The 25,101-nt window shown below is 34.3% G+C and overlaps 4 protein-coding genes across 12 annotated transcripts in view; 2 read left to right on the forward strand and 2 right to left on the reverse strand.

Moving 5' to 3' along the window:
* Nucleotides 1-1,952: 1,952 nt before the first annotated feature.
* Nucleotides 1,953-4,981, forward strand: LOC113494882 (testis-specific serine/threonine-protein kinase 3-like). 6 transcript variants are annotated; one of them, XR_003400687.1, is made up of 8 exons: nucleotides 1,954-2,289; nucleotides 2,488-2,574; nucleotides 2,851-3,020; nucleotides 3,251-3,400; nucleotides 3,499-3,772; nucleotides 3,950-4,126; nucleotides 4,186-4,252; nucleotides 4,867-4,934. XR_003400687.1 is itself a non-coding variant. In XM_026873415.1 (8 exons), exons 1-7 carry the CDS (start codon nucleotides 2,113-2,115, stop codon nucleotides 4,209-4,211), a joined length of 1,044 nt encoding a protein of 347 aa, XP_026729216.1. In that variant the 5' UTR covers nucleotides 1,954-2,112; the 3' UTR covers nucleotides 4,212-4,252; nucleotides 4,867-4,934. The 6 variants fall into 6 exon arrangements, 5 of the variants coding, with proteins under 5 accessions (XP_026729208.1, XP_026729216.1, XP_026729224.1 ...); XM_026873415.1 differs by having other exon boundaries at nucleotides 4,203-4,252; XM_026873423.1 differs by lacking the exon at nucleotides 4,867-4,934 and adding an exon at nucleotides 4,646-4,664 and having other exon boundaries at nucleotides 4,203-4,252.
* A 2,222-nt stretch (nucleotides 4,982-7,203) lies between these two features.
* Nucleotides 7,204-9,372, reverse strand: LOC113494932 (ribonuclease kappa-like). Its single transcript, XM_026873474.1, has 3 exons — nucleotides 9,213-9,372; nucleotides 9,014-9,139; nucleotides 7,204-8,107 (listed from the first exon to the last, which is right to left on the reverse strand). The coding sequence occupies exons 1-3, from the start codon at nucleotides 9,285-9,287 to the stop codon at nucleotides 8,006-8,008; spliced, it is 303 nt and encodes a 100-aa protein (XP_026729275.1). The 5' UTR covers nucleotides 9,288-9,372; the 3' UTR covers nucleotides 7,204-8,005.
* A 434-nt stretch (nucleotides 9,373-9,806) lies between these two features.
* LOC113494918 (pleckstrin homology domain-containing family F member 2) lies at nucleotides 9,807-18,745 on the forward strand. Of its 3 annotated transcripts, XM_026873461.1 has the most exons (9): nucleotides 9,807-9,901; nucleotides 10,094-10,158; nucleotides 10,881-11,082; nucleotides 12,618-12,752; nucleotides 13,022-13,128; nucleotides 13,799-13,970; nucleotides 14,823-14,920; nucleotides 15,444-15,519; nucleotides 16,495-16,562. In XM_026873461.1, exons 1-8 carry the CDS (start codon nucleotides 9,886-9,888, stop codon nucleotides 15,501-15,503), a joined length of 855 nt encoding a protein of 284 aa, XP_026729262.1. In that variant the 5' UTR covers nucleotides 9,807-9,885; the 3' UTR covers nucleotides 15,504-15,519; nucleotides 16,495-16,562. The 3 variants fall into 3 exon arrangements, with proteins under 3 accessions (XP_026729262.1, XP_026729243.1, XP_026729253.1); XM_026873442.1 differs by lacking the exon at nucleotides 15,444-15,519 and having other exon boundaries at nucleotides 16,495-18,745; XM_026873452.1 differs by lacking the exon at nucleotides 15,444-15,519 and having other exon boundaries at nucleotides 12,627-12,752; nucleotides 16,495-18,745.
* A 155-nt stretch (nucleotides 18,746-18,900) lies between these two features.
* LOC113494871 (midasin) overlaps nucleotides 18,901-25,101 on the reverse strand; it is a 30,476-nt gene continuing 24,275 nt past the window's right edge. For both annotated transcript variants that reach the window (XM_026873387.1, XM_026873378.1), the window contains 10 exons: nucleotides 24,615-24,803; nucleotides 24,044-24,403; nucleotides 23,526-23,703; nucleotides 23,111-23,259; nucleotides 22,539-22,664; nucleotides 21,915-22,099; nucleotides 21,366-21,571; nucleotides 20,900-21,105; nucleotides 20,176-20,529; nucleotides 18,901-19,872 (listed from right to left, as the gene is read on the reverse strand). In XM_026873387.1, coding sequence (XP_026729188.1) covers nucleotides 19,684-19,872; nucleotides 20,176-20,529; nucleotides 20,900-21,105; nucleotides 21,366-21,571; nucleotides 21,915-22,099; nucleotides 22,539-22,664; nucleotides 23,111-23,259; nucleotides 23,526-23,703; nucleotides 24,044-24,403; nucleotides 24,615-24,803 — 2,142 coding nt within the window. In that variant the 3' untranslated portion in view covers nucleotides 18,901-19,683. The remainder of the gene's footprint in view (nucleotides 19,873-20,175; nucleotides 20,530-20,899; nucleotides 21,106-21,365; nucleotides 21,572-21,914; nucleotides 22,100-22,538; nucleotides 22,665-23,110; nucleotides 23,260-23,525; nucleotides 23,704-24,043; nucleotides 24,404-24,614; nucleotides 24,804-25,101) is intronic.

Consider the following 25,101-nt stretch of genomic DNA (forward strand, 5'->3'; position numbering starts at 1 on the left):
TAAAAACGAGACTGCAGTTCCCGGTCTGCTGGTCAACTTTTATTACTTCGTCGAGTAGAAAAAGTAATCAAGTCTGCGATATATCGTCTCGCGCACCTAACTCCCGAGATAACTCTTAATTGTTTGATGTGACGCCGCGCCTCGGAGACGTGGGGAAGCCGGCTCGTTACCTTTTATCTTGTTTGCGAACAAATTTTAACTTTTTAAAGAATTACCTGGCAACTTTAACGTATAATAGGTGGATATTAAACAGATATTGAGTTGGCTCTCCTTTGTTTAAATATTTAAGATCTAAAGAAAGTATTCTAGTAGCTTTATCATCTCTACGATAACTTAAGACAAAATAAGAATTACACTTCGAAATGATTTTTATTACAGCAACATTTTTCTAAGGTCAATAAGTAGCAATGCTTTATTCAGACAACAATACGCGGGGTAAACAGAATACGCAATTAAGGTAACAAAAGACGGGGACAGGAGAATATCTACTGAAAAAAGGTTTATGAATGAAAACAAACAAAAAGGTGGATGTACGAAAATGGGTCATCGAATGAAATAATGCAGCCGACCAGCGTAAAAAGACCCTTGAGATTTTAGCGAGGTTAGTGTGGATGTGAGGTGTGAAATGGGGTATGGGGGTCGTGGATGGCTGGTGGTTGCGAAGGTGGGGTGAACGCACAAGGTACGATTCACACGACCAGCTAGAGGGAGCTCTCCAATCGCTGCAATTGTTTTCTTTGTGCCCGACGTGCCCGATGACAGACCGTCAGTTTTAACTGGGAACTGACACTCGTATTTGCGTGCAGAAATGATTTTTGAGCCACTGGTTCTACACACCGGCGACTGTCATGGCTGGGTTATTGATTGTGAATAATTTTACAGAAAACATTTAATCAATACCTATAATTAATATTCAAAAAACTTTTTTAACATATCATATCTATTTTTTGAGATAGTTAATTATATAACTAGAAAGAAAAATTAGTTAAAAGTACTTTGCCAAACAGGCCATGTTAAAAATCTTTATTTATGTACCGTACCTGTTAAAAATAAAATAAGGTTGTGATTACTATCGTTTATTTGTATGATTTGACCGGCCATGTTAGACATACATAAGTAACCTCTTGGAGAATATTTTTCCCAGTCATAGGACATCATAAGCCTTAGGTATATAATTGTTTTTGTTTTTTTTAATCGCTGAAACAATGTTGAATTAAATTTAAAATAAAATACTTGCTGTTGTCCATAGCTGTGCAAAAGGTTATTAATTAATTACTAGAATATCACTTATTAATTATTGATCTAAAATAAGTCATTTCCCTCATCACTAAACATAAAATTTAAAATGTGATCCTATGTGTAATAAATAAATTTAAATTTAAATATGGTTTGTTTGCTTAAAAAAGGTACCCACGTCATAAAATTTAATTCTTATTCCTAGTCTATATGTTTTAGTCTTCGAATCTAAAATATTTACATAACATGAAAAAATATTCTATCTTACTATATTATCGTCTACGTAAATGAGCCTACTTTCTTACACAGAATCAACCAAAGTATTTCTGATAAGAGTACCATATTGTCAATGCATTTATTGGAACAATATTTATTTTTAAAGTACAATATTTTTTCAAAATTCTCAATTTTTTAATACACTACACTAATAACAGTGTTAATTTCTACAGGATATTGTTTTTACAAGGCATATATATCTTATATATTTACCAAAATATTAAATCGATTGCGTAAATAAAAATTAAATATTTCTGACATTGACACTATAAACAAACAAAAAATTATGAATGAATGTCAGAGATTATTAATAAATTTTATGGCAACATTAAACCTATGTTTGGATACGTGTACACACAATATTCATAATTCCAAATTTGATAATAATGGCGTTATAGTACTGGCGATTTAAAATCATCTATGGAAAGAGGATGGTTTTTGAAACAACGTTCTTGTGTCACCAAAAATGAATCGGTTTTGACAAAAATGACAGCATGTATAATATAAAAAAAATTCATGTGAAAATAAAATGAGGCAAAATTCAATATAATGTGACTTTTACTAAACTTATTTTTTATATAAAAGTAACATTACTGTGATATGCCGGGGCCTGATGTGAGAGCCAATGAAAATGTTCTCGGCGAGATGTCGACAGAGCCCACGGCGACTGTGCATAGTGGTGTGGAAGCTAAAGCTGAAAGAAAACTAACTGTACTTGAATCGCACGGCTATGTACTCGGTCGATCTATAGGTTCTGGCTCATATGCCACTGTCAAGGTATCAGATGATTGCAATAATTTGTCATTAATCATTAATCATATTTCAAAGTAATGTAATATTTTGAAGCTTCTGCCTACCTAGTGACAAAATCAAATCATTATTTTAAAATCTGTAGCGGTTTTGTAGAATGATCACATTTTTTTTATTATCCACTCTCTCTTCAAAATTTATTGACACAGAGGTAACTGTTGCTAGCATACGAAGAGGTTACGATTTCCATCATTGAGGAACAGACTAGAGCGAGAAGAGGGGTGGATAAATCAAACGAAAATTACACTTGCGGTAAACACAACAATCACGAATGTATAAAGTGAAACTGTCTGGAAGAGATGCCTGGATGTAGAAGATTTATGATAATTCATGGCCTTTGTATATGTGGAGAGGCTCTTAAAATTTTCCCTATTGGCCATGTAGATAACAGTTCCACATCATTCAACATTCTTAGTATCGATTCACAAAGGTCCTCATTCCCAGCTGCCCACCTTAGGCATGCCCAAAGTTCTGAGCCATTTTTTCTTTCTCCCTTCGTTCCTCTTAATCTTCTATCGTGCATTTTAGGTTGCAACCAGCGACAGACACAACTGTCAAGTGGCCATTAAAATAATAAGCAAGTTTCAAGCACCAGGCGACTATCTAAAGAAGTTTCTGCCAAGAGAGATAGAAGTTGTTAAAGGTCTCAAACATGAGAATTTAATACGATTTCTACAAGCTATAGAAACTACTCATAGGTAATGCAACAGACTAAAAACTTTTTGTTCTTTCATCACCTGCCTTTACAACCGCAGACGTAAATCCAAATTGAATCATCACTATGAATGTCTAATATCTATGTTTCTTATGCGTAATTGCCAGGTTACTTCCATCGATAAATCACCCATTTATCGATGGAAGTAACCTGGCAATTACGAAATCTAACTTTTACAAATCAGAAATAATCAACATTTTGAGAACGTTTCAGGGTGTACATTGTGATGGAATATGCCGAAAACGGCAGCCTCCTAGACATAATTCGCAAAGACCAACACATAGATGAGGTTCGAGGCCGGCGCTGGTTTCGACAACTCGTTGAGGCTGTTGAATATTGCCACGAGCGAGGAGTTGTTCATCGGTAAACACTTTGATTTCCTTTCTGCTGTCTTCGAAAACAATGCTAGCTCCCTGATATTCCCGCCTCACAGCGCTTACCCATACTTCCTTCCATTTCAGGGACATCAAATGCGAGAATTTGCTTATGGACCATGGGTTGAATATAAAACTATCGGATTTCGGCTTCGCAAGAGGCCACATGAAGCCAAAGAACGGGGTTTATGCGTTGAGCGAAACTTTCTGCGGAAGCTACGCGTATGCTTCTCCAGAAATTTTAAAAGGGGTCCCGTATAGGCCGCAGGATTCTGATATTTGGAGTATGGGAGTGGTGCTGTACGCTATTGTGTATGGAAGGCTACCTTTCGATGACACCAATTACACGCAGTTGTTAAAGGTGCTGCTTTAAAAATGTTATTTAACATCATGCATACATTCACTTAGAATTACAGAAATATGCGCATCCATGCATTACTTTATGCCCATAAATGTAGCGTAGTACCTCTTTCATGTCGATAATTCTCATTAAAGTTTAATAAGAATTAAAATAAGTCCTCATTTTTCGGTACAACAGCAAGTGCAAAACAAAGTGTCTTTCCCTCGTGAACCGAAAGTATCAACTGACTGTCGCAAGTTAATAACAAAAATCTTAGCACCACTCAAGGTGCGCGTCAAGATCCCACAGATCCTGGCCGACACATGGCTTAATCCGAACCAACCTGCTAAGGACGAAGAGGTGGACACAACACAGGTGCCAAACTACATTCTATAAATTCTATAGATTTGTATAATCCGCAAGCGCGAGTATAGTGAAGTTATTTTTTCAGGAAACATAATACCTCTCTGCCTCCCCTAGGGGAAACAGGCGTGACCCTAAGTTAGTACTTAAGTAATGTCTCAAAAAAAATACGTCCGTGCGCCAGACTTGCATTTTTGTCCTGGCAACACCTATGTCAGTGGCAGAAAGTCGACGACCCAAACCTCGATTGATCATCTCAAAATCTCAAAAGTATATTTTAAATAAATATGATAAATTATGAAATTATTGTTTACTTGTGAATATAACAAGCCTAGGCTAGAAAATGAACTTGTTGATACATGTTTTCTAGATTTAACCCGAATAAATGCATGATTATTCAAGTATCAAGTAATTTTCCCACGTTTTTATACACTCACTTTCATGTCTGTATGTTTGTTTGTCGTTTCGGCTGGATTTTTGTAATTCAATTGTGAGGCACTTCCCGATAAGCTAGCAGGCTGAAATTTTCAGGATAGCTTCAAACCCGATGACAATGCAATTTACAACTATATAAACGGCTGGACCGATTTTGATAAAATTGTAATGGAGTGACTTTTAAAAACGTGGGTACATAGATTTTTTAAATCTATTTATTTATTTTATCTTTTAATCCTTCTGACCATTCAAATGTGTATTTTTATAGCTCCCACGCAAGCTATCACAACTAAGCTCATTAATAAACGCACTTACAGGAAAACGGGCAAGTCAGTAAAGAAGAAATTAAGAGCGTGAACATTGGCACCGTAACTTTTGACAGAAAATTAGAGGAAGTGAAATAATAATGCAACAAAACTAAGAAACGAAATAGTTTAAATAAACAAATTATGTTGTGATATACGTTTTATTTATTTAAGGCATATTGGCTTGAGCTATGGTTACAATAATAATTCAATACGTATGAGAAGGATCAGTCAACATAACTTTCAATGGCTGCAAGGATAGACACCGGCCATTCTTGCAAGTAGTCGATTAGTGCTTATATGGTAGCTAAAACAGAAAAAAATTCATAAATAATATAACTTGTGTGAAAGTTGTGGAATATCATACATTTTCATACAGCCTATAGTTACATATACAGACCAAAAATACTCAAAATTGTGCCTATTCACTTGCTAGACAGAGTTTCTCAATAAATTTTGATAACAAATAAGCTCCATTGATATAGTTACCTTTTCCCGTAAATAAAAGTTGCCTACGTTAAAAATACCCTTGTAAAAGTTTTACAAAGCAGGATCTTTCGATGTTCGGTCTTCGTTCGGGGTACAAGCGACTTCATCATCCTCCAGCTTCACGGCTCTCATTATATCGTAGTTTTTAGCTTTCAGTATACACGAATACGATAGGCCAAGAGCCGCAACGTATATGCCCGCAGCAATCCAGCAATTAAGAGCAGCCTTGAAAAAAATGTATCATGAATAATCGCAGTCAACAATCGCCACGTGATAAAACGCCAGATTTTACGTCAGATACGACTCGCGCCAGATATAATTATACCATATATTATATGATTATACCATTGATACACTTGTCTCTTCATGGGTTCTGGAAGGCTGAACAATATTATTATCAAATTTTAAAATCAGCTGTTTGCCGTCCTACGCGCTTGCGGTCAACTTCAGGATCGGCTTTGACGGCAGTATCGGAGATAAAATAGCAAAGTGAGACACGATGTGGTGGTTTTTATTTTGAATGCATTCTAGATTCAATCTTGTATAGGTAAAAGAGAAAGAAACCATGATGGAGTACCAGAGTACAGACTCTAATTCGAAAAGACATTGATGGGTGACGGGATTTGAACCTAGAACCTTTGACTTCACAGTCCAACGGTTGTATAGCAGGCTATCACTGCTATTTATTTTAGTTACTTAGAGCAATGTTGATACTACCTACTTAAATACACACGGCGTTCCGTGACTTTCACTCACAACAAAAATCTCTTAACTTCAGTTAGCTTTTACTTAAGGGAAATTAAAAGACTATAACACAGAAGACATGAAAGTAAATTCTAGCGACGTTTTTCAGTTACCTCGTTATTACGACAGGTATACATATTGTTATGTTATTACACGTACTGGCGCAACAACCATGCCAAAAGTTGTCTGCTTTGCAAATTGTTAAACTGCTAACAAAATCGTTATACTTACTGCTCTAAAATTATTTTGAGTTTTTTTTATAAAATCGTCATAATCCTCATACTCTTCTGCTTCTACATCTTCTAATAAAACTATAGCTTCAATATAGTAAAATAATCCCATGAATAACTGTTGCATAAGCAAAACATTATTAATTACTTATTATAAAAACATATTTGTTACAGCAGAACACATTTTATAAAGAAGTTGCTTATAGTAAGTAACTTTTTTATAGAAAAAATCTTACAATCAGAATGATGTCTGAAAAAGTAATTAAAATAAATAAAGGAAACGCCTGAAACAATGAAATAGCAATGTGCAGCCGCTCTTAGGACTGCTAACTCGATATCAAAAGGATAAGGCCAATTAATACATTACCAACTGTATAATACCCCAAATGCTTATAAGGAAACAACATATACCGCAATGCAGTAACAAACTCATTGCAAGATAAACTTATATGGTGTAGCTAATAACCAACTATGAAATAACTACAATTAAATTCGCTAAAACGATAGGAAATGTCATTAGCTGTCAATTTGAGAATCTGTGCGAGATGTCTAAACATACGTCAGCCAATAAACGTTCATGGCGTAAATAGGTTAAATGACGTAGATCTTTTTAAAGTTTGCAAATATTTGGACTTTGTCGGTCATACTCATGGCAACAAGAATACATATCAAAATACAGACTTTTACTATAGGTACTATGCAGACAATTCTTTTAATATATTTCAATTTTGTAATCTTCTGTGACGGTCATTATGAGGTGTCTCTATTATTGGTAGAGGCGGAACTTACAGCGCTTAGCAGGATATGAGAACACGAGATTGGCGAGATTTGTAATAATTATATCTGTTATCGAAATAATGGTAAACCGGTTAAAATAAAACAAGAATTAACATCGATACCTTTACTTCAAGAAAAAACTAAGCATTTTACAATGTACCTACAATAATAGATATATTATGTACAATTTTATAGCATTCATTCATATGTGTAATACTTATGCACAATAATTTTTGTTACTCAATTCAATACATAGATTTGTTTAAGTCTGAATCACTTGAACTTAAATTATAAACCATTCACATATATTTATAGCAAGATGGATTTATTTATACTACAATAGGTTAAATCTTAACAATTTTACAGGATAACAGGTAAGGTAGGTGAAGCATTAAAAACATACAGATGGCCATATTTTCATTTTGTTAACAGATTTAATTATTTATAAGAAATTTGCTTTTTATTCACCTTCAAATAGAAGCCAGTAATGTGTACAGTGGTTGTACAATCAAATGCTAATTTATAATAACCTTTATGCTCTTATCATGGATTGATACTTTAGTTCTAACTTTGGAAAGACGTTCTGCTATAGTGCCTCTACATAAAAACTTTTTTAACATGAGTGTTAGAACTAGAGGAACAACACTAACAGCCCTAAACAAACCCGACACACAGCTAAGTGTCATCCTAAATGTCTATTTGACTCTACACTCCACTAAGCAATGAGAAAGACAACATGACATCTAAGGACAACATTTTGCTGTGCATTGTTCTTGAATATGGCTTTTAAAGGTTTAGAACTCTGACTCGAACTATTAAAAATAAATTAATAATGGAATGGAATTATTCAACAGTAACATAACAACATGTACTCCTGAGTCAGTACCCATTATTACGTCGATAATACCACTTTACATACTAACAGATGAACGGTTGTTCATCCAGAACTGGTGTCCGGATACAACAAGCGTTATGACATAGAGAAGTGCGGCGATCCAGCAGTTGTAAGCATTCTGAAAATGTAACAATAACATATTTTACTTACTGTCCAATCAATTTAAAATGTGTGTATCAATCTGAAAAAGACATCACTCCTGGGCACTAGTTTCTTCCTAGCTTTAGCTCATGGCAGGACAACGAGTTCAATTTCAACATTTGGTAATCCAGGTTTGTGGACAATATTGTCAGTGTTGAGTAATATTATTGTGATATTTCTATTCTTTTTTTGGTCCATGCATACTTTAGACATAAAAATGAATAAGGGAATGCCTTTGCCCAGCACTGGAATGACACATGTTGATAAAAAGTGTACTTGTCAAATAATATTTTTTACTTCATAGTCAGATTTATTTTTCTTTTCTATAGCTACTTGATAATTATTCTCCTCTGTATCCTCATAAAAATTAGAACCTAGCTTAGCTTTCTTTTATAGCATCATAACTGATAACATCATAGTGCTGTTACATCTGATAAGTTTGTCTTAGTCAGGTGATTTCAATGTTAAGGTTAGTGCAATTAACAAATTTGACTGGTCTATGAAGTAAATTAGGTGGAATACTGTCATATTAATCACGTTTATCTTGGTGGAGTGAAATATGTACCTAATTCAAATTTGATTTTGTAAATAAGTATTAAATTAAAATAATTAAAAGTATGTAATTTCTTGAAAATTATACGGACAAATAAATCTCATGATAAATTGCCTGTCTAATAAGCATAAACTAAGCATAATTTTTTATCTCAAGTGTCATAGAAACAAATGGTTTCAAGAATAGAGATGAATAGGTATCAAGAAAGATGTATTAAAAAATAGGAAGTTCCATAAATAAAAAGGAGGAAAAGATATTATTGTGGATTTCATGCATTAAAATGCATTTACTTATACAATAGATTGGTTAATTGACCAGATCATGACTCACCTGAGTGTATCCAGCTTCTACAGTAGCGATAAAACCTTCGATGGTGTGGTGGCCAGTTTCTGATTCAAGAGGGAGATCTTCCAACAAAGCTACAGCTCTGATATAGTAGAAGACGCCCATCAACGTCTGAAAGATTCACGAGTGTTATCATGGCATTGAAGAACCAAGGTTTATACGAAATTATAAAGCTTCCACTTACCAACTGTATGATTCCCCAGACGCTCAATACGAGCCCGCACAACGACAGCTTAGGGCCACAGAATTTGCAGGCCATTTTGGTGGTTTATTTATCAGAATTACGAACACCAAAATTATTACGGTATCGACCACTAGCTGTCAGCTGGTGTCAAAAAATGGTCACTCACATGATCATTACTTTGTCTATGGCTGTTGTAATATGACTTAGGTTTTTTAAAAATCTTTTTATGGTAAATAATAACTATTCGAGTACCAGTTCTCATTTTTTTATATAAAATTCAAAGTTTTAAGTATCAAAAGGTTTTGATCTTGTAAATAAACACATAGTTTTAACATTACTATTTAACTATAAGCCAACTTTGAACGTGAAATGGAACGTTTGAACAGTATTGCCAGCTATTTGAAAAAAATACCAAATGTCGTTATTGCACTGGACAGTATTTTAAAAAGAACCTAAATTTAAACTTCCTTTCTCTAAAAACTAGACCATTTTGGTGCCCTTAATATGAATGAACATTTTCTGCTGTTTTATATCATAGGCATATTTTTAGTTAAAATAATAAAAAGAAGAACATGTTGACAGAATGGCAGAAAATATTTTTCTGTAACTGGCGATACTTTCTATGAATGACACATTTTTCTTGGCCGTATCTTCAAGAAAATAAATTTCGATAATGGTGGACCGTTTAGGTAGGCAATTATTTATTTTAAACAGTGTAACAACAACAAACTAGTAATAATTAAGATGTGTAACTTGTGTGCATTCATGTAAAGTAGTTACGTGGGAGATCACTGTCATTGTTTGCTTGTTCGCTCACTTTCCTTTGACGTCAAACTTTATACCGTACTGCAATTTTTAAGTAGGTAATTCTCTTTTTTCAGTGAACAGTGAGGCCAATGCTCGAAGAATTGCTATGGTTGAGAGCTGCTTCGGCAGTTCTGGACAGGTGAGCAGTATTTTGTGCGAAATATAAGTTTTTATTACTTCAGAAGTTCGCCAAATGATGTCGTATTATCAACCGACAAACTAACTAAGATAAAATCTTCAGTACATTGTGCTCGCTTGCGCTGACTACGGATACCAAACACTTATCAATGTTATATATTAATATTGTTATTTTATTTGGGAATACATATTAAACTTTCTAATTTGGCTGGAACAAAAATAACTTCATTTATCACTTTTGGAAGTCTAATTTAATTAAACAGATTAGGATTTGATTAGTCATTCTATTATCAGGTTTTTATGATATAGTATAGATATGCGGAAAACTGGTTTTAGATTTTTTTAATTCTATGAGTAGATTTATAATGTTCTGGTATAAATTGTGTTTGTTGTTAAAATAAGTAACTGTCTATATTTATAACAACTTGTTATACAATAATCATAGACATCTTTCTGTATTTAATTTTACTTAAGTACAAAACTCTTTGGGCTGCCTATATTTTATTTAATACAAACTTTTCCTCTTTTTATTACTATAGACTTACTAGAAATGTCGTTGATAACTGATAACTATATAAATGTATACTGTTATCTATCAGTCCCTCAAAATTTAAGTAAACATGGTATTTGTTGACATTATATTAAAAACTATTTGCTGTATCTGCATGATAATACAGATAACCTATACAAACAGTTTAAAAAGTAAACAAACCTTTTTTTTAGCCTCTGGCGGAGCAAGGAAGGGTTCTTGTGGGAGAGGGTGTCCTGACAAAAATGTGTCGCAAGAAACCAAAAGCAAGACAATTCTTTTTGTTTAATGACATCCTCGTGTATGGCAACATTGTTATAAACAAGAAGAAATATAACAAACAACATGTTATTCCACTAGAGGAGGTCAAGTTGGAGTCTTTAAAGGACGAAGGACGTAAGTTGCCCTATATTTAGTTTTTTTTTTAACTCACACAAATCTATCAATGTTAATGCCTGAACAGTAAAAAAGTAAAATCTGGACTTCAGCATGTTAAAAATAGAAATGGCAATAGACATACTTATGAAATAAAATAGTTAATTTCCGTTAATACTTTACCAATTTGATGACCCTATATGTAATCATTTGATTAGAAATAAAAAATGTATATACCACATACCTCTATACTCTCATATTTTTTAAATAATGCAGTTTTGGTATGTTACACAATTGATAAAAACCAATTACAAAGTATATGCACTATCAGTGATAAAGAACATTGAAGAAAAAATGTACTTAAATAGCATCAATAAAATATTTTTATTGCTTACTTTGCATGTTGTTATACTTTACTAGGCATATATAGTTTAAATGACCTATACCTACTTTGTATTGAAAAATGATAAGTTAATTATAATATTTCATTGGTTGACTGACTCATGGGTGTGAATGGCCAGTGACTCATCTTTATTATAATAAATTGCTAGATATATGTTGACATTGATCTTTGAAATATTCTGAGTCAGCATACAGATCCATGAATTAAATTGTATGAGTTGAAAATGAATCAAATATATATCAACAATATTTAGTTCCTACAGAACATACTAAAATTCAAAATTAAAATAGCTTGACTGGTTTCGGTCCTTAAACATGCTAATGCGGTTGTCAGATGCAGCAGCATGGCCGCAACTCGTACTACCTATCCTAAATAATATGGGTCTGTAAACCGTTGCATGTGCAAGTATCATGTATAATAGCATCAATATCAAGCATCAAGTATCCTCATGAAAGTTACTATAAAGATTATACAATGGTACAAGAAGATCTAATAAAATCTCCTAAAGCAGTATTTTTGTAAACTATAGCACATCTCAGAGAGTGAAAGATGTGTGATCGACAAAACACATAAGCATGTAAAATAAGATGGCTATGTGTAACGGTTAATAAAGCACTAGCAATGTCAAGGACAGCATCAAGTGGTTTTAGCTAGTGCAAGTTTGTCAGATATGTTCATTTTGAATGATTCATAAAATGTTTTCATATTGTTATTTATCTTGAATAATTTTAGTATGTTACAGAATTTTAATTTCAATGTGTAAACTGACCATACATGTATAACGGAATCAGAAGCCTTGTTAACTAATTATGTACAATCTAAAATCTGTTTTACTAAGACTATGCCTAATTACAGACTATGTAGGATTCATTACTGATGTGATATATCCAATTATACCAAAGTTTTCCATTGAGATTCTCAAAACTTGCATAGCAACTTACTCATAAACCACCTGTACACTTTTATGCTCAAGTTTTGCTTTCAGAACATTTCAGCTAGGAACTGTAATATGAATTTAAACACTTATAATTCCTTAATAAAAGGTACATAAAATTGTTCAATCTATATGATAGTAGACCTTTATTCTAGCTGTAAATAATCTTTACCTACACAAGAATGTGTGTATCGTATTGACATAGTTTAAAATGACTAGTTGTTTCAGAGTACCGCAACGGCTGGCTAATCCGCACTGCTTCAAAGTCCTTCGCCGTATACGCTGCGACGTCCACCGAGAAAGAAGAATGGATGGCACACATAGAAAAATGTATAGAGGATTTGCTAAGGAAAAGTAAGGCGTATTCTTTACTGGCAACTGTTATCTATTAATAATCATGTTTTAGCCTTTCTAATTATAAATTTAATAGATCAGGTATACACAAATCCTGTATCAAGTACTTAATGTAACAAATTGTAACCTTGGATATATTAATTTTGTCTTAGGATCTCACAAGCTTTGAATATTCAAATTGACCTATGGATGGACAAAGTGAAAGTCTAGACTACACAAAAAATATCTTAAAGTTTCTTTATATTAATTATTTATCTGTATTTCGTCAGGTGGCAAACAACCGCCTTCAGAGCACGCGGCTGTCTGGGTGCCAGATAATGAAGCGGCAATATGTATGCACTGCAAGAAGACACAGTTCACTGTTCTCAACAGGAGGGTAAGAAATAACTCCGTTTATTTAAATGCAACTACTGCGGCTGAAATCAACCTTCTTTAGATTAATGGATAAACCATACCAAGGACCGGTAAAAGTATACCGATCAGTAAAGTCGGGATTGTTTAACGTGTTAAAAGAAAAGTATTGAATTCAATAGTTTTATGGAACCCTATCTGATTTTTTAGCCAAATATAATTGAGCAATAGTTAATATTTTCATTTTAATATTTCTGTTATAAAATCGACGGCCATTATATTCTTCGGCGACTATGTTCAGCTAGTTATTAAGTTGCATATATATTGATGTAACTTTCCCTGCTCATCAGACCTAGACAAGAATGTGTCACGCAGCCATAAGCTCTATGCACTAAATCCTAAGACAATTGAGAATCCATCATAATTTATTATTACAAGCTAACTGCGTCATTTACTTACATACACTATTTATTTTAATACACCTATCACTATCTGGTTTCCACAATGGCTTATACAAAGAAAAAAAAATCTGTTAATTACAGTCAGCATATTACACTATGTAGTGCACCATCCTTCTGCACCAAGTTTTACATTAAGAGGAATCACCAAACACTAGGGCTTTACTTGCTTTTGTCACCTTAACTAGATCTTGTCTATCTTGAATCTTATACCTATTTCCTGTTGTACTCTTGCAGCACCACTGCCGCAAGTGCGGGTCTGTAGTGTGCGGGCCGTGTTCGTCCAAGCGCTACATCCTGCGCGGGCAGAGCGACAAGCCGCTGCGCGTGTGCCTGCAGTGCTTCGACGAGCTCAACCGCGAGCGCGCGCGCCCGCCCACGCAGCCCACACCGGCTAACATCACGCCTGGTTAGTATCACCCTGTTGGATATGAGGGTGGTTGAATTTGGTCACTGAATGAATTAAAATGGTTACACAAACGGTTTACCACACACACATGGTTATCCAATCAAGAATTTTTATTGAATTTGTCTAAATTCTGCTAATTTAAACTAGAATTTTCGGTCTGAACGCAAACATTCGAGAAGAGATTATTGATATCTCGCCGCTCTCTTGAATATACGATTCCTTGCAAATTACTCATAACAATTATTAAATAACCAATCCAAGTGTATCCTTAAGTCTTACTTTGTTAGATACAAAGAAAAAATTTGAATGTGATGTGCCTAATACGAAGTAATAAAAAAGTTATCTTTATCATAGGCAAGTTAGATCCATAGTGTTAATGGGTATGCTGACTAAAGATACATATTACAATCATATTTTATGAATCGAACCCATGTTTGTTCTGATACTAAAATCGATTAGATAAGCTTATTGATATGTTTATCGAGACCATTAAACTTTGGCGGTATAGAATAAATCTTATCATGTTAAATTTTTGTATTTATATTTTCCTTTATTTTCCTCATTGTTAATTATTACGATTTGTTTTACTTCACGGTGTAATCACAACCGTAGTTATAAGACGTTATTGGATCAAGGTTAATCTAATAAGCTACAAGCTGAAGCGTTTTATTTCCTGCGTTTTTAGTCAAAAAGTACCAAGGGTACAGCCATATCTCAGCTATGAGTGGTTCAGCTTTCAGTAACACCAGATTAACTGAACATGTATTAAGCCACAAGACTATCACATTAATCTATTCTGTTATGGTAAGACCATCCCTAAACTAAGTGTTATTACTTTTTTTTTAATTCCAGTTAAAATGGACACCGCTGGTTCGGGTGGCGACTCTTCAGGTGATGAAGACAGTGACGACGATGATGATCGTGTCACCGCTGAGGAAAAACACGATGAGGTGAGGAAATGGATATCAATATTTACTAAGATATATGTATATTTAAGAGACTTCTATTAAAGATACGTGCCATCAACGGTAGTCAGACGGTCTACGATTGCTTCCGAAAGTATGATTGTTGCAGTTTTACGTCAGATGTCGCTCTATTCTTTGTAGTGCGCTATCTTGCTCTTATAACTGCGACAGTCTCATTTTATAAAGTGGCGGTAACCCTTCTGGGTATAGGCAAATTGAATGAGGATATTGCTATATCATAGACTGAAACTATGATATGTGTATCTGTTTTACGATATTTAAGTATATATTTTCATCTTAATTATTGGATAAGCGCTGAATCTTTTACACATCTTATATATTTTAGAGAAATATTAGGTTGACTTAATACTCAAAAAATTTGCATATTGTTGTCTAATTTGATGAAGCTACATCAAGATAATATTGAGATAATATCATTATCGACCACACATGAATATTTCAAATGAATTATTTAGCACAATTAGTACAGAAAGTTATTTATTTCTAGGGTTTTACAAGTTATAATGGTGTCAAAAACGGATACGGAAATAAAGTCACCACAGTATAGTACAAAATGAAATTGTGTAAGTTTAGAACAAATGCTATAGGCGTTGGATCATGCTTACTTCATACTGGGGCCTACAACCTCTTAAAGTAACACTGCAGGTGTGCAAGCGAGAGGCCGATATACGTCGTATAGTGCGTCTCCCTTCCACACCTGCAAGTCTTTTAAGAGGAGGTTGTAGTACCCCTGGTTGTATGGATGTGTTGTTTTTTTACTCACAATCACTTGTATTCGTCATTTCCCATGATACAGTTTGGTTTGCCCGATTTCTTAACATATTGAGTATTTGACAGAATATTAGTTCAATAAAATTGTATTCGGTTTTATTTTGTGTTGTTTTTTCGAATAGTTTTTTTTTCTTGCTTGATTGGACTTAGTCACAGGAGGATAAGTCTGATTTTTTGTAAAGTTTTTCTAATGCTGTACGAAAAAAACCTATCAATACACTAAAAAGTTCCATCAAGCAACAATTACTTTTAGCAAAGAAACTCAAGTTTTAGACATTATATAGAAAATATGTAGCAGCATTATCTGTCATTGATAAAGGCGCATTAGACAGCATAACGTAGATAGCATTTTTTGTTCATATTCTTTTTACAAGTACCTACATATATTATCTTCCTCCTAAATTTGTGTTTCTTTGTTCTGATTTTGTTTTGGTTTTCATTATTGTCAATAGACTCACTAATTCGTTTGTCGTGTTGTTTTTACTCATCTGTATTTTCGTTATCATAGCCTTGATTATATGACATTCGCAAGATTTTCCCACGTTTTTAAATCTATAGTAATAATTGTTTTATGTAACAAGCTAGTTTACCTTGAAAAAATAATCGCAGTAATTAATCTTTTAATGTATTGATTCAAATTTAAAAATCCACATACAAAATTCCAACATCATATGGTTTTATCCATACTTGTATAGCACCCTCATAATTTCGTTCAAAGCAAAGATGTTATTTATTTACCTTACAAACTATTAATTATGTTTCCACAGCCAAAGTTCTATGGTGACAGCGATAAGACTGAAGAGACCAACAATCATTCGTCCAAGGATTCCGCAAAGTGAAAATCTAATTCAAGAGACCACTGTCCATCACAGGTTTAACAATAAAAATATACAATTTATTAATATTTAACTAATATTAATCAATAAATACTTTAAACAAACTGCATGCGTTCTACGCCCTTCAAACGTCCCTGTGTATATTTTTATTAGACACACTTTTCGGGATCAATTTTAATTAGATTTGTCAATACTGTGATGTTTTTCGAATTTCTTATGAATGGAACTCATGCAGTTTACTGATTACTGACTGTTTACTAATTCAGATAACTTGTACAGTTGATAAGTGCTACATGACATCATTTATATAAGGGTTCCAAAATATTTCATGAGTAAATGTTGTAATGTGTCTTCTGCCCATAGCGCCTAACAACTAAGTATGGTTAATTAATAATAACTGCATTTATTATGTGATGAATGTACAACTATCTGAAGTAAGCTGACTCGATTTGGTCAATAAATTATACAAAAATACTCGAGTGTAGCACTTTCACCTGTATAGAGTTGTCCGAGTCCTTATACCACTGTATAAATATTCAATTAGTTACGTTCGTCCTATTTAAAAGCGACGCGTCTCGACCCAGTATTCGGTTTCTACAATGGACGGTCTCCCTATTTTACCACAATGGCCTTCAAAATTTTTTTACATTAGAAAGTTTGCTAGATTAAAAAATCCTTTATAGTGGATTATTTTAGTAAATCGTAACCTTTTATACAAATTGTTCGCGACCGACGTTTAGGGTCGCTGTAATATGATTTTGATAATGAATAAAATTACTTGATGTTTCGCTGGACATCCCACAGCTTTAAAGCCGCTCAAAAGTTAACTGAGATGGAGTTTTTTGTTTAGAGTTAAATCATATTTATTATTTGATAATAAGACATCATGGTTATAAGACGTTTTTAACAATATTTAGGCTTAGTCATGTTATGTCAACATATTAATATTTTACATATGTTATGTTAAGCTTATCATATTGTAAACTTTATCACGGTTTATATTTGCTATTTTTGGGTACTGCCGCTGTTAAAAGAGAAGCAAGGATTCAATATCTGTTTAACCGTTTTTTGATTGATTTTAGTGATCACAATAATTATAATTGTTGTTTAATTTACTCTTACAACTTTGCAATATTAAACCTTTATCTGCAACCTAATTCGCCGTTTAAAATGCCCCATCGAATTCAAAGTTCTGCTCCTCGTTTCATTCCAGCGGTATGCATTGTGTTATCACATAAAGTTTGATACAATAAATACTTCGAAATGTAAAGAATTTACATTTTGTCATTATGTAACAATGTAAAAAAAGCTATTAGTAATTATATTCTTTTTTTAAGTTATAAAACGCTAAATAATAACGTCCGATCATTACTTGTGGTGTTACATCGTAGTTTAAGCTAACTACATTAAAACAAGGCCTAAAATTATTTTACTAAAGTGAAATTAATGTTTTTTGGCATATTTTTTAAGGCTTTTACTTTCGCATGTTGCATATTTTGAAAAGACATGAAATGATTTCTAGAAATGAACTGAAGTCAGTTAAAACAAAAGGAAACAGATGCTTAAACATTCATTTTTGCTTTTATATTTATGTGATTAAAGACGAGCATGAAGAATAAATATGTACTTTAATTTTCATGATTTTTTTACATTTCCCTTTGAAGGCGACACAAGTTGCCGGAAGACCAAACGAAGTTTGTAAATTTTTAGCACCTCTGTCTGTCTTTTGTAAGTGTGGCGATAGTCGTTATGTGACTAACTTGCGTTTCCTCGTACATAAAGGGTCTTATTTAATCGTCTTTATTCACATATTCTATCCAACGAAATTCTTTCAAAGTCATTGCTATTATATTTTTAGGTAGCATCACATTTCATTCATCAATTGTATACAATCCAGAATAATTTTAGATTTGTATGTATATTAGAGTTCTAGGTATTAAGAGGTGCATTATGTTTGTTTCAATATGAAACTCAGTTTTTAAGTTTAGGTATTTAATACGAAGCTTGCAACACCATCTGTAATGTAGAGAGTTCGTAAGAATTTATTTATTAATTTAACTTAGGCCTAAATGTTGAAGATTTACACAAGTTGTGTTAATTCCCGTACTACTGGTAAGTGAAAATTATGTTAATAAGATATTGTTTAATTTTCAGTTGACAAATATAATATTTTTTAAAATGATTTGTTCGTTTCTCTTATGAATTATATAAATATCCCAAAGATATTATCTTTACATATAAGCTTTTTCAATTAAAATGCTAATGCTAAAGATTTTTTACAAGCCTTATAATCAACTTAAATATGTAAAGGAAACTAAGCTGAGAAAATAAAAACTATTATTATTCAAAAGCATTTAATATAAACCAATTTAACTTTTTCAAAAACATGAAAACAATTTTAACTTATGTCTATTTTATTCGCAAAGCGATTTAGCAGTCGAGAAATCACAGTACCATGTGAACTATTAACTTTACAATAATAAACATTTTTAAATCAAAGATGATTTCAAATATAACTTCTTACTTCTTCGATTTTTCAAGTAATTTACTAACATACTCAATAACTATTTAAACCAACAAGATTGCATGTTTTTATATCTATATGCTAGAATTGTCTTAAACATCTTTAAGTATATCAAGCAGTATCTTGAGATCCAAAATACTAAGAATTAGAGCAGAAATATTCCTAATTATTTAATTATTGCTGCGATTTTATAGAAAAATATATTCTTAGTTGTATATGTAATTAATGAGCTAAAAAATATAAATCTTTGACCCAAAGTAAATGACTACTTAAACTATGCTATGCTATTAGTTGGATATAAGGGACTATAATCCGAGTAAAACAATAACAATGGATTTTAAGTTTCTTCCCCTTCCAGATTCAATAGTCTTATAATAGTCTTTACATGTAACATTTTTTTTTTACGAATGAACCTAACTAAAATCTATTAATTTACCTAGCCTAACACTTGTATTGATGAAAGGTTTCCATTAGTGACAAATATAGGTTTTGACAACCTCTTCCGTTATTTTATCATTTACAAACACATCCTATACTATGGAAGAACATTTTTTATGGAAATTAAACCTTATAGTCACGACCATTAAAGAAGTATTTTAGCTTGTATTATTAGCGGCTAATTCAAACCACTGCCTAAGGGCGTCTCCTAAAACAGTGGGTAACGCTGACATGTCTCGCAGTATTAGGTAGAAGGGGAACGGGAATGTGTCCAAGTATGATACAAAGCCAGTTAGAGTGTTTGTGGTAGGGTCCAGTAGAGGGCGACGTATGTCCATGATTGAGTCCTGAAAAGAACAAGCAATTTATTAAATTGAATTTGAATTACTTTATAACAAAATATGTAGCTCTTGATTATATATAGAGCTTTCTACAGATTATTCAGTCGCGACTGCCTTGAGAGCCCAAACTAGCTAGAAAAAACAATTTTTATGCGGCTGGTAGAATTTTCTGATATTGCACCAACCTACCCGACAGCTTAGTTGGATCTTACCTCACTTTCAATTCAACCCGATCTAACTATCAGTATCGTCTTCATTTTGCTGGGGGCTCTAAAATTGATAACAAAAAAGCATCAATCAAAAACTAACCTTATTGTCAGGGTTATCAATTATGACGTAGACTAAGAAGATGCCTTGTTGTCTCGCTCTCCTCACACTCTGCAGCACCCTAGTCTCCCCTTCAGAGAATATTCCCCGACCATCGCTGACCACCACCAACAGTTTAGCGTTCACCGCATCGCTTCTCATCGTCTGTTCCTCAAACAAAACTGTGCAGAAGTCTAATAGTTGTGCTATTCTTGTCTTTGTCTGTTCGAAGCGTAATTGTTCCAAGATCTTCGAGCCTGAATGTTCTGAGAACTGTTCCGTGAATGGATGTAAAAGGTTTGGCTTTTCACCGAAGCTTAGTACTGCCAGATCGCCGGATTCGAGGAGATTTAGTGCCTGGAATTTTTAATAAATTGGTTTAGTTCAACTCTATTGTATAAAGGTAACATTTCTTTTAGAAAGATAAATCATTCCGTTGTCCAAATTGAAAGTCTCCTGGAGTGTGCGTCGCAAGATACCAGTCTGGTCTGCTGCCTTTATGCCCGGATACCAGTATAGAAATCGTCAAGAATATTTTGCCTTGCCTTAACTAACACTAAGTTTTCGATTTTAGTTTCAGATATAAATTCCATTTCTCTACAGTATATAAGATTGTTAACATCTTAGCACCGTAAATAAAGCTTTCATAGTTTCCAGCGCTCCCAGTCGACCTATATTAATTGGAGTGACAATCATCTTAATATAAATAAATCTCCACTTCACATACCTGAGACACGAGAGCAAGGCTTTCAAACGCCAACTCCTTACTCCTGTTATCGGACATAGAGCTAGAATCATCGACGGCGATCGCGATCTTATACTCTCGTTTGGCGGGCTTGGTGCGGCGCAACCAGATGCGGTCCTTCCTGAAGTGGGACGCGATGTAAGGGATCACGCGACGCATGTTGATAGCGCGACCAGTGCGGAAGTCACCTATTATGAGGTACATGTTTAGTTATCATACATAGTAAATAGTAGCGTGGCTATGTGCAGTTTTTACTACCAATATTGTAGTTTTTTCTAACTAAACTGAATGAAGCCATTTTGTTGATTTTTTTATACTTAACGGAGTAATTGTCACTTGGTTTGACTCAATAGATTTAGTTCAGAAAAAAGATCATTATGAGAACCAATTTTGCAGTTTTAGTCAAAGCTCAGGAACAAAATCGTATAAAACAGTGTAGAAATCTCACCAGCTCTCCTAGACCGGCCAGTAGGCTCGAGCACTAGCCTGAGCCTCTCGCAGAGCGCCCTGGCGGCGGCGGACGAGTCCCTCCACAGCGTCCTCCACACGGCCACGCTGCCGTGACTCGGCGTCGGCCCGCTGTTCAACCACTCGCGGAAACTCATGTATTCGTCGATTGTCAAGTCTGTTGATTGCGTTTGGCAGTCGTCCATCCTGGGTACAAGGAATTTATTTGTTTATATAGGAATAAACTGTAACGTTAAAAATTAGCAGTAGCTTTACAATAAATGCCTCGGGCCCTCAACCAGACGGGGTCGCGGCCAGTCTTAAAGTGTCAACTTAATCATTCTAGTTTCTGCACTTACTGAGCTAAATCTAACCACAGCAGCAATAACCTCCTAAGACAGCCAGACTAGACTCAACTGTGACTCCGATCAAAAGTAATAAATCTTTTTCTAATATACAATTCTTACCTCATTCAATGATGCAATGGTTTACTCACACGTTCACATTAAATTTATGTGAACGATACGATAGTTACTATCAAAATTCTCACCTCGTATGATACGTAGTCTCGTTCCCTCTCGGCACGACCTCTGTCCCCACCTTCTCACCTTCCACTTCCATACCAGTTTCCCCTGTCGGCTCTTCGCCGCCGTCCTTCTTGTTTCCTGACTTCTCTCTGTCTTTCTCTGAAGTCTCCTTCATCTTCTCCGGTTTTAATTCTTCTGATTTCTCGACCTGAGGTTTAGAGTTTTTGTGAGTAGGTACATATACACAAACCTTTTGTTTTATTGGTGTTACTCTTAGGCTTCTTCTGCAAGGGCACTTTAATAAAGTTGCGCTAAAAAAGCTTCTAAAAACTATCAAGTTATATAATAAAATCTCTTAACTTCAAGTCTTAAAATAAAATAAGGCTCAATCAAAAATGTCGTATTTTTTATTGAGCCTTATTTTATTATATTAATAGCGTTGGCGTATAAAAGACGCTTGAAACATAACAATTTGTGCACAAAAATAATATTTATAAAATATAGAATATTTTAATAAGAATCAGTGCTATAGTTAAATAACCTTTATTCGCACCAAAACTGAAAACTTATAAATACACACTTTTTTAAGGTTTTTCTTTTGTTATTTAAACTAACGCTTTTGAAAATATCATTTTAATAAAACTAACCTGTATTTCATCATCGTCTACATCCATAGGAACTTCTTCATCCTCTTTAAGTTTCTCAGCGTCTTCTTCTTCTTGCTGCAATGTTGGCTGTTGATCTGCCTGTTCTTTAGTGGCGGCATCTATTGCCTACAAATTAATAGAATATACTTTAACATAATTAATGTTTGCAAACCTGCCGTTTTTTTGTCTTACGAATAATTTCAAACTAATCAACTTTTATATTCGTTCAATAAATTCTGGGTATTACCTACCTAAGATGGTAATAGAGAAGCTCAAAGTCTTAACTATTCGGGCGAAAATGTGAAATGGCTCTTAATAGAATAGCAGTTACTGCACCGATAGCCGAGTGATCAAGCTCACCACGCCCAACCGACTGAGCGGGATGTGTCACGGTTTCGATTACCGCTTGCTCATAGAACAATCATTTGTGTGATCCACGAATGCTTGTCCTGAGTTTGAGTCAAGGACACCCGTCTTTCTGCAAGTGACCCGAATGTTTGTCAAACCCCCCGCGACACAAGGACTAAATTCCTTCACACAGGAGTCGTATAAAAAAAAGCAGTGTATATTACCTGTAGATCATCCTTCTTAGCCTGCTTTACGTGTTGGTAAGCATCAGCTTCCTTATCGGCGTCATCATCGTTGTCGCCTCCTTCCTCTTGCTCTTCGCGCTCCACATTCAATGTTTTCGACTGTTTGTGTTTCTTCTCATTTATGTCACCTGTTTATTGAGGATACAAATAGAAATTTAGTGTAGTCAGAAACTTGACATACCACTACATACCACTTGACAGGGGGACAAGCGAGCCACACTTGCCTATACTTGAAATTTCTGTAAAACAGGATAACCAACGAAAGCCATCTAGCGCTTAAGCTCAGGGTGTCCCAGGGAAAGGATTTACTTCTTGGAACCCGTATCGAAACCAATCAGAAGTAGTAAATACAGTGCGTAAGTCTTGCATGTGGCTGTTAGACTTTCTCACTCACCAAGTGTTCGTTCCTGATCAGTCTTGCCCGGTTTATTCTCATGTTTCTTCCGCTTCTCCTGTGTTCGCTCCGCGCGGCTCGCGGCCTGTTTCTCTCCTCTATGCCCTTTGTCGCTCTTGTCTAACTCCGAACGACCTGTCGACTGCTTTTCCTCGCCAACTTGCTCTTGGGCTTGTTCCTGTATGGATTAAAAATGATTAACTACTTAAGACTTGAAGTGTAACTCTACTCATTTTAATTAGATTATATGAATGTGTGAGTCCCAATCGTAAGCTCGTAATCCCCAAGCCCACGTTCCTGAAAATCGAACTCTTTTTATTAGATTAGACATATGGTTTAGATCAAAAAGTAAGGAAAAGCAATATACCTTGAAGATTCATTTTTGAAAGGAATTATTTTTGGCATAACACAGACTCACGTCAACCTTCATTGAAAACCCCGCCAAATGTGGTTAGGTTATATTTAACTTACTTATGTATTTTCAAAAACAATTTAACTCCTAATATGTTAGTACTTACAAAAGGCTCAGCGTCTTCATCTTTAGCCTGCTCCGCATTTGTTTCAACATTATCATTGGTCCCTTGATCCATTTCTGCGTTTTCAGCATTTTCATCAGCCGTGGGATCATTGTTCGAAGGGTTCGCTTGAGGGTTAGCCTCTTTATTCTTCTGTTCTACTTCATCCTCTTCGTTTATTTGATCGGGATTTTTCGGAAGATCGTTTTCAGGGTTTTCAGCGTTTTCAGGATTTTCAGGGTCATCTGTGTTGGATTCGTCGGGAGCTTCTTGTTCATTATCTATTTCTTCGCCGCCATCTTTTTCTTCGCTTTCTGGGTTTTCTTCGTTCTCAGGGCCCGGTTGATCATTATTTTCTTTTTCCTGGAAATTCATGGGCATATAAAGTAAACTGAACTTAAATCGCGTTAGTGTCAGCTATATAATTTATATTGATTGTAATATGCGGGTTTACTAAAACTGTAAAAGACAGTTGCCATTGCGGAATCAAGACTCGAAATATATTATTTCTCACCCTAATTTAAAAGCTGATATAGTGCACTATTTATTTAACTTGCTTTTAACAGTTGCTTACCTTTTCATCACCCTCTCCCTCTGCATCATCACCTTTCTCATCACCATTATCTTCTTCATCACTGGACACGTCCAATCCATTCTTATTGTCTTTTCCGTCTTCCGCTTTGTCGTCGCAATCCTGTTCTTCCTCAATATTTTCCTTCATCACGTCGATGTCGAATGGATTCTCTGTTTCTGTGTCACCTTCCTGTAAGTTAACACTTAGCTTTAATTATTTGATTCGAATACATAAATCGAATATATTGATTCAAATATATAAAAAAAGTTGAATTTGAGTCTAGTCATTTTAGTTTTTCTAGTATACCCGGCCTATAAGCAAGTATAAAGGATAGCAATTTGTATGAATTGTATCTTCGGAACTGGAATAAAAACCAAGCGTTTCTTAGGAAAAAGGATTTTAACTAAGTCAACCATCAATTATTGCGGCGTTACTGAATAGGCTTTTCCCAAATTGTCCCAAAACATTTTTTTCAAGTAGTTATAAA

This window comes from Trichoplusia ni, chromosome 1 (genome assembly GCF_003590095.1).
Source record: "Trichoplusia ni isolate ovarian cell line Hi5 chromosome 1, tn1, whole genome shotgun sequence".
In the NCBI taxonomy this organism is placed as follows: Eukaryota; Metazoa; Arthropoda; class Insecta; order Lepidoptera; family Noctuidae; genus Trichoplusia; species Trichoplusia ni.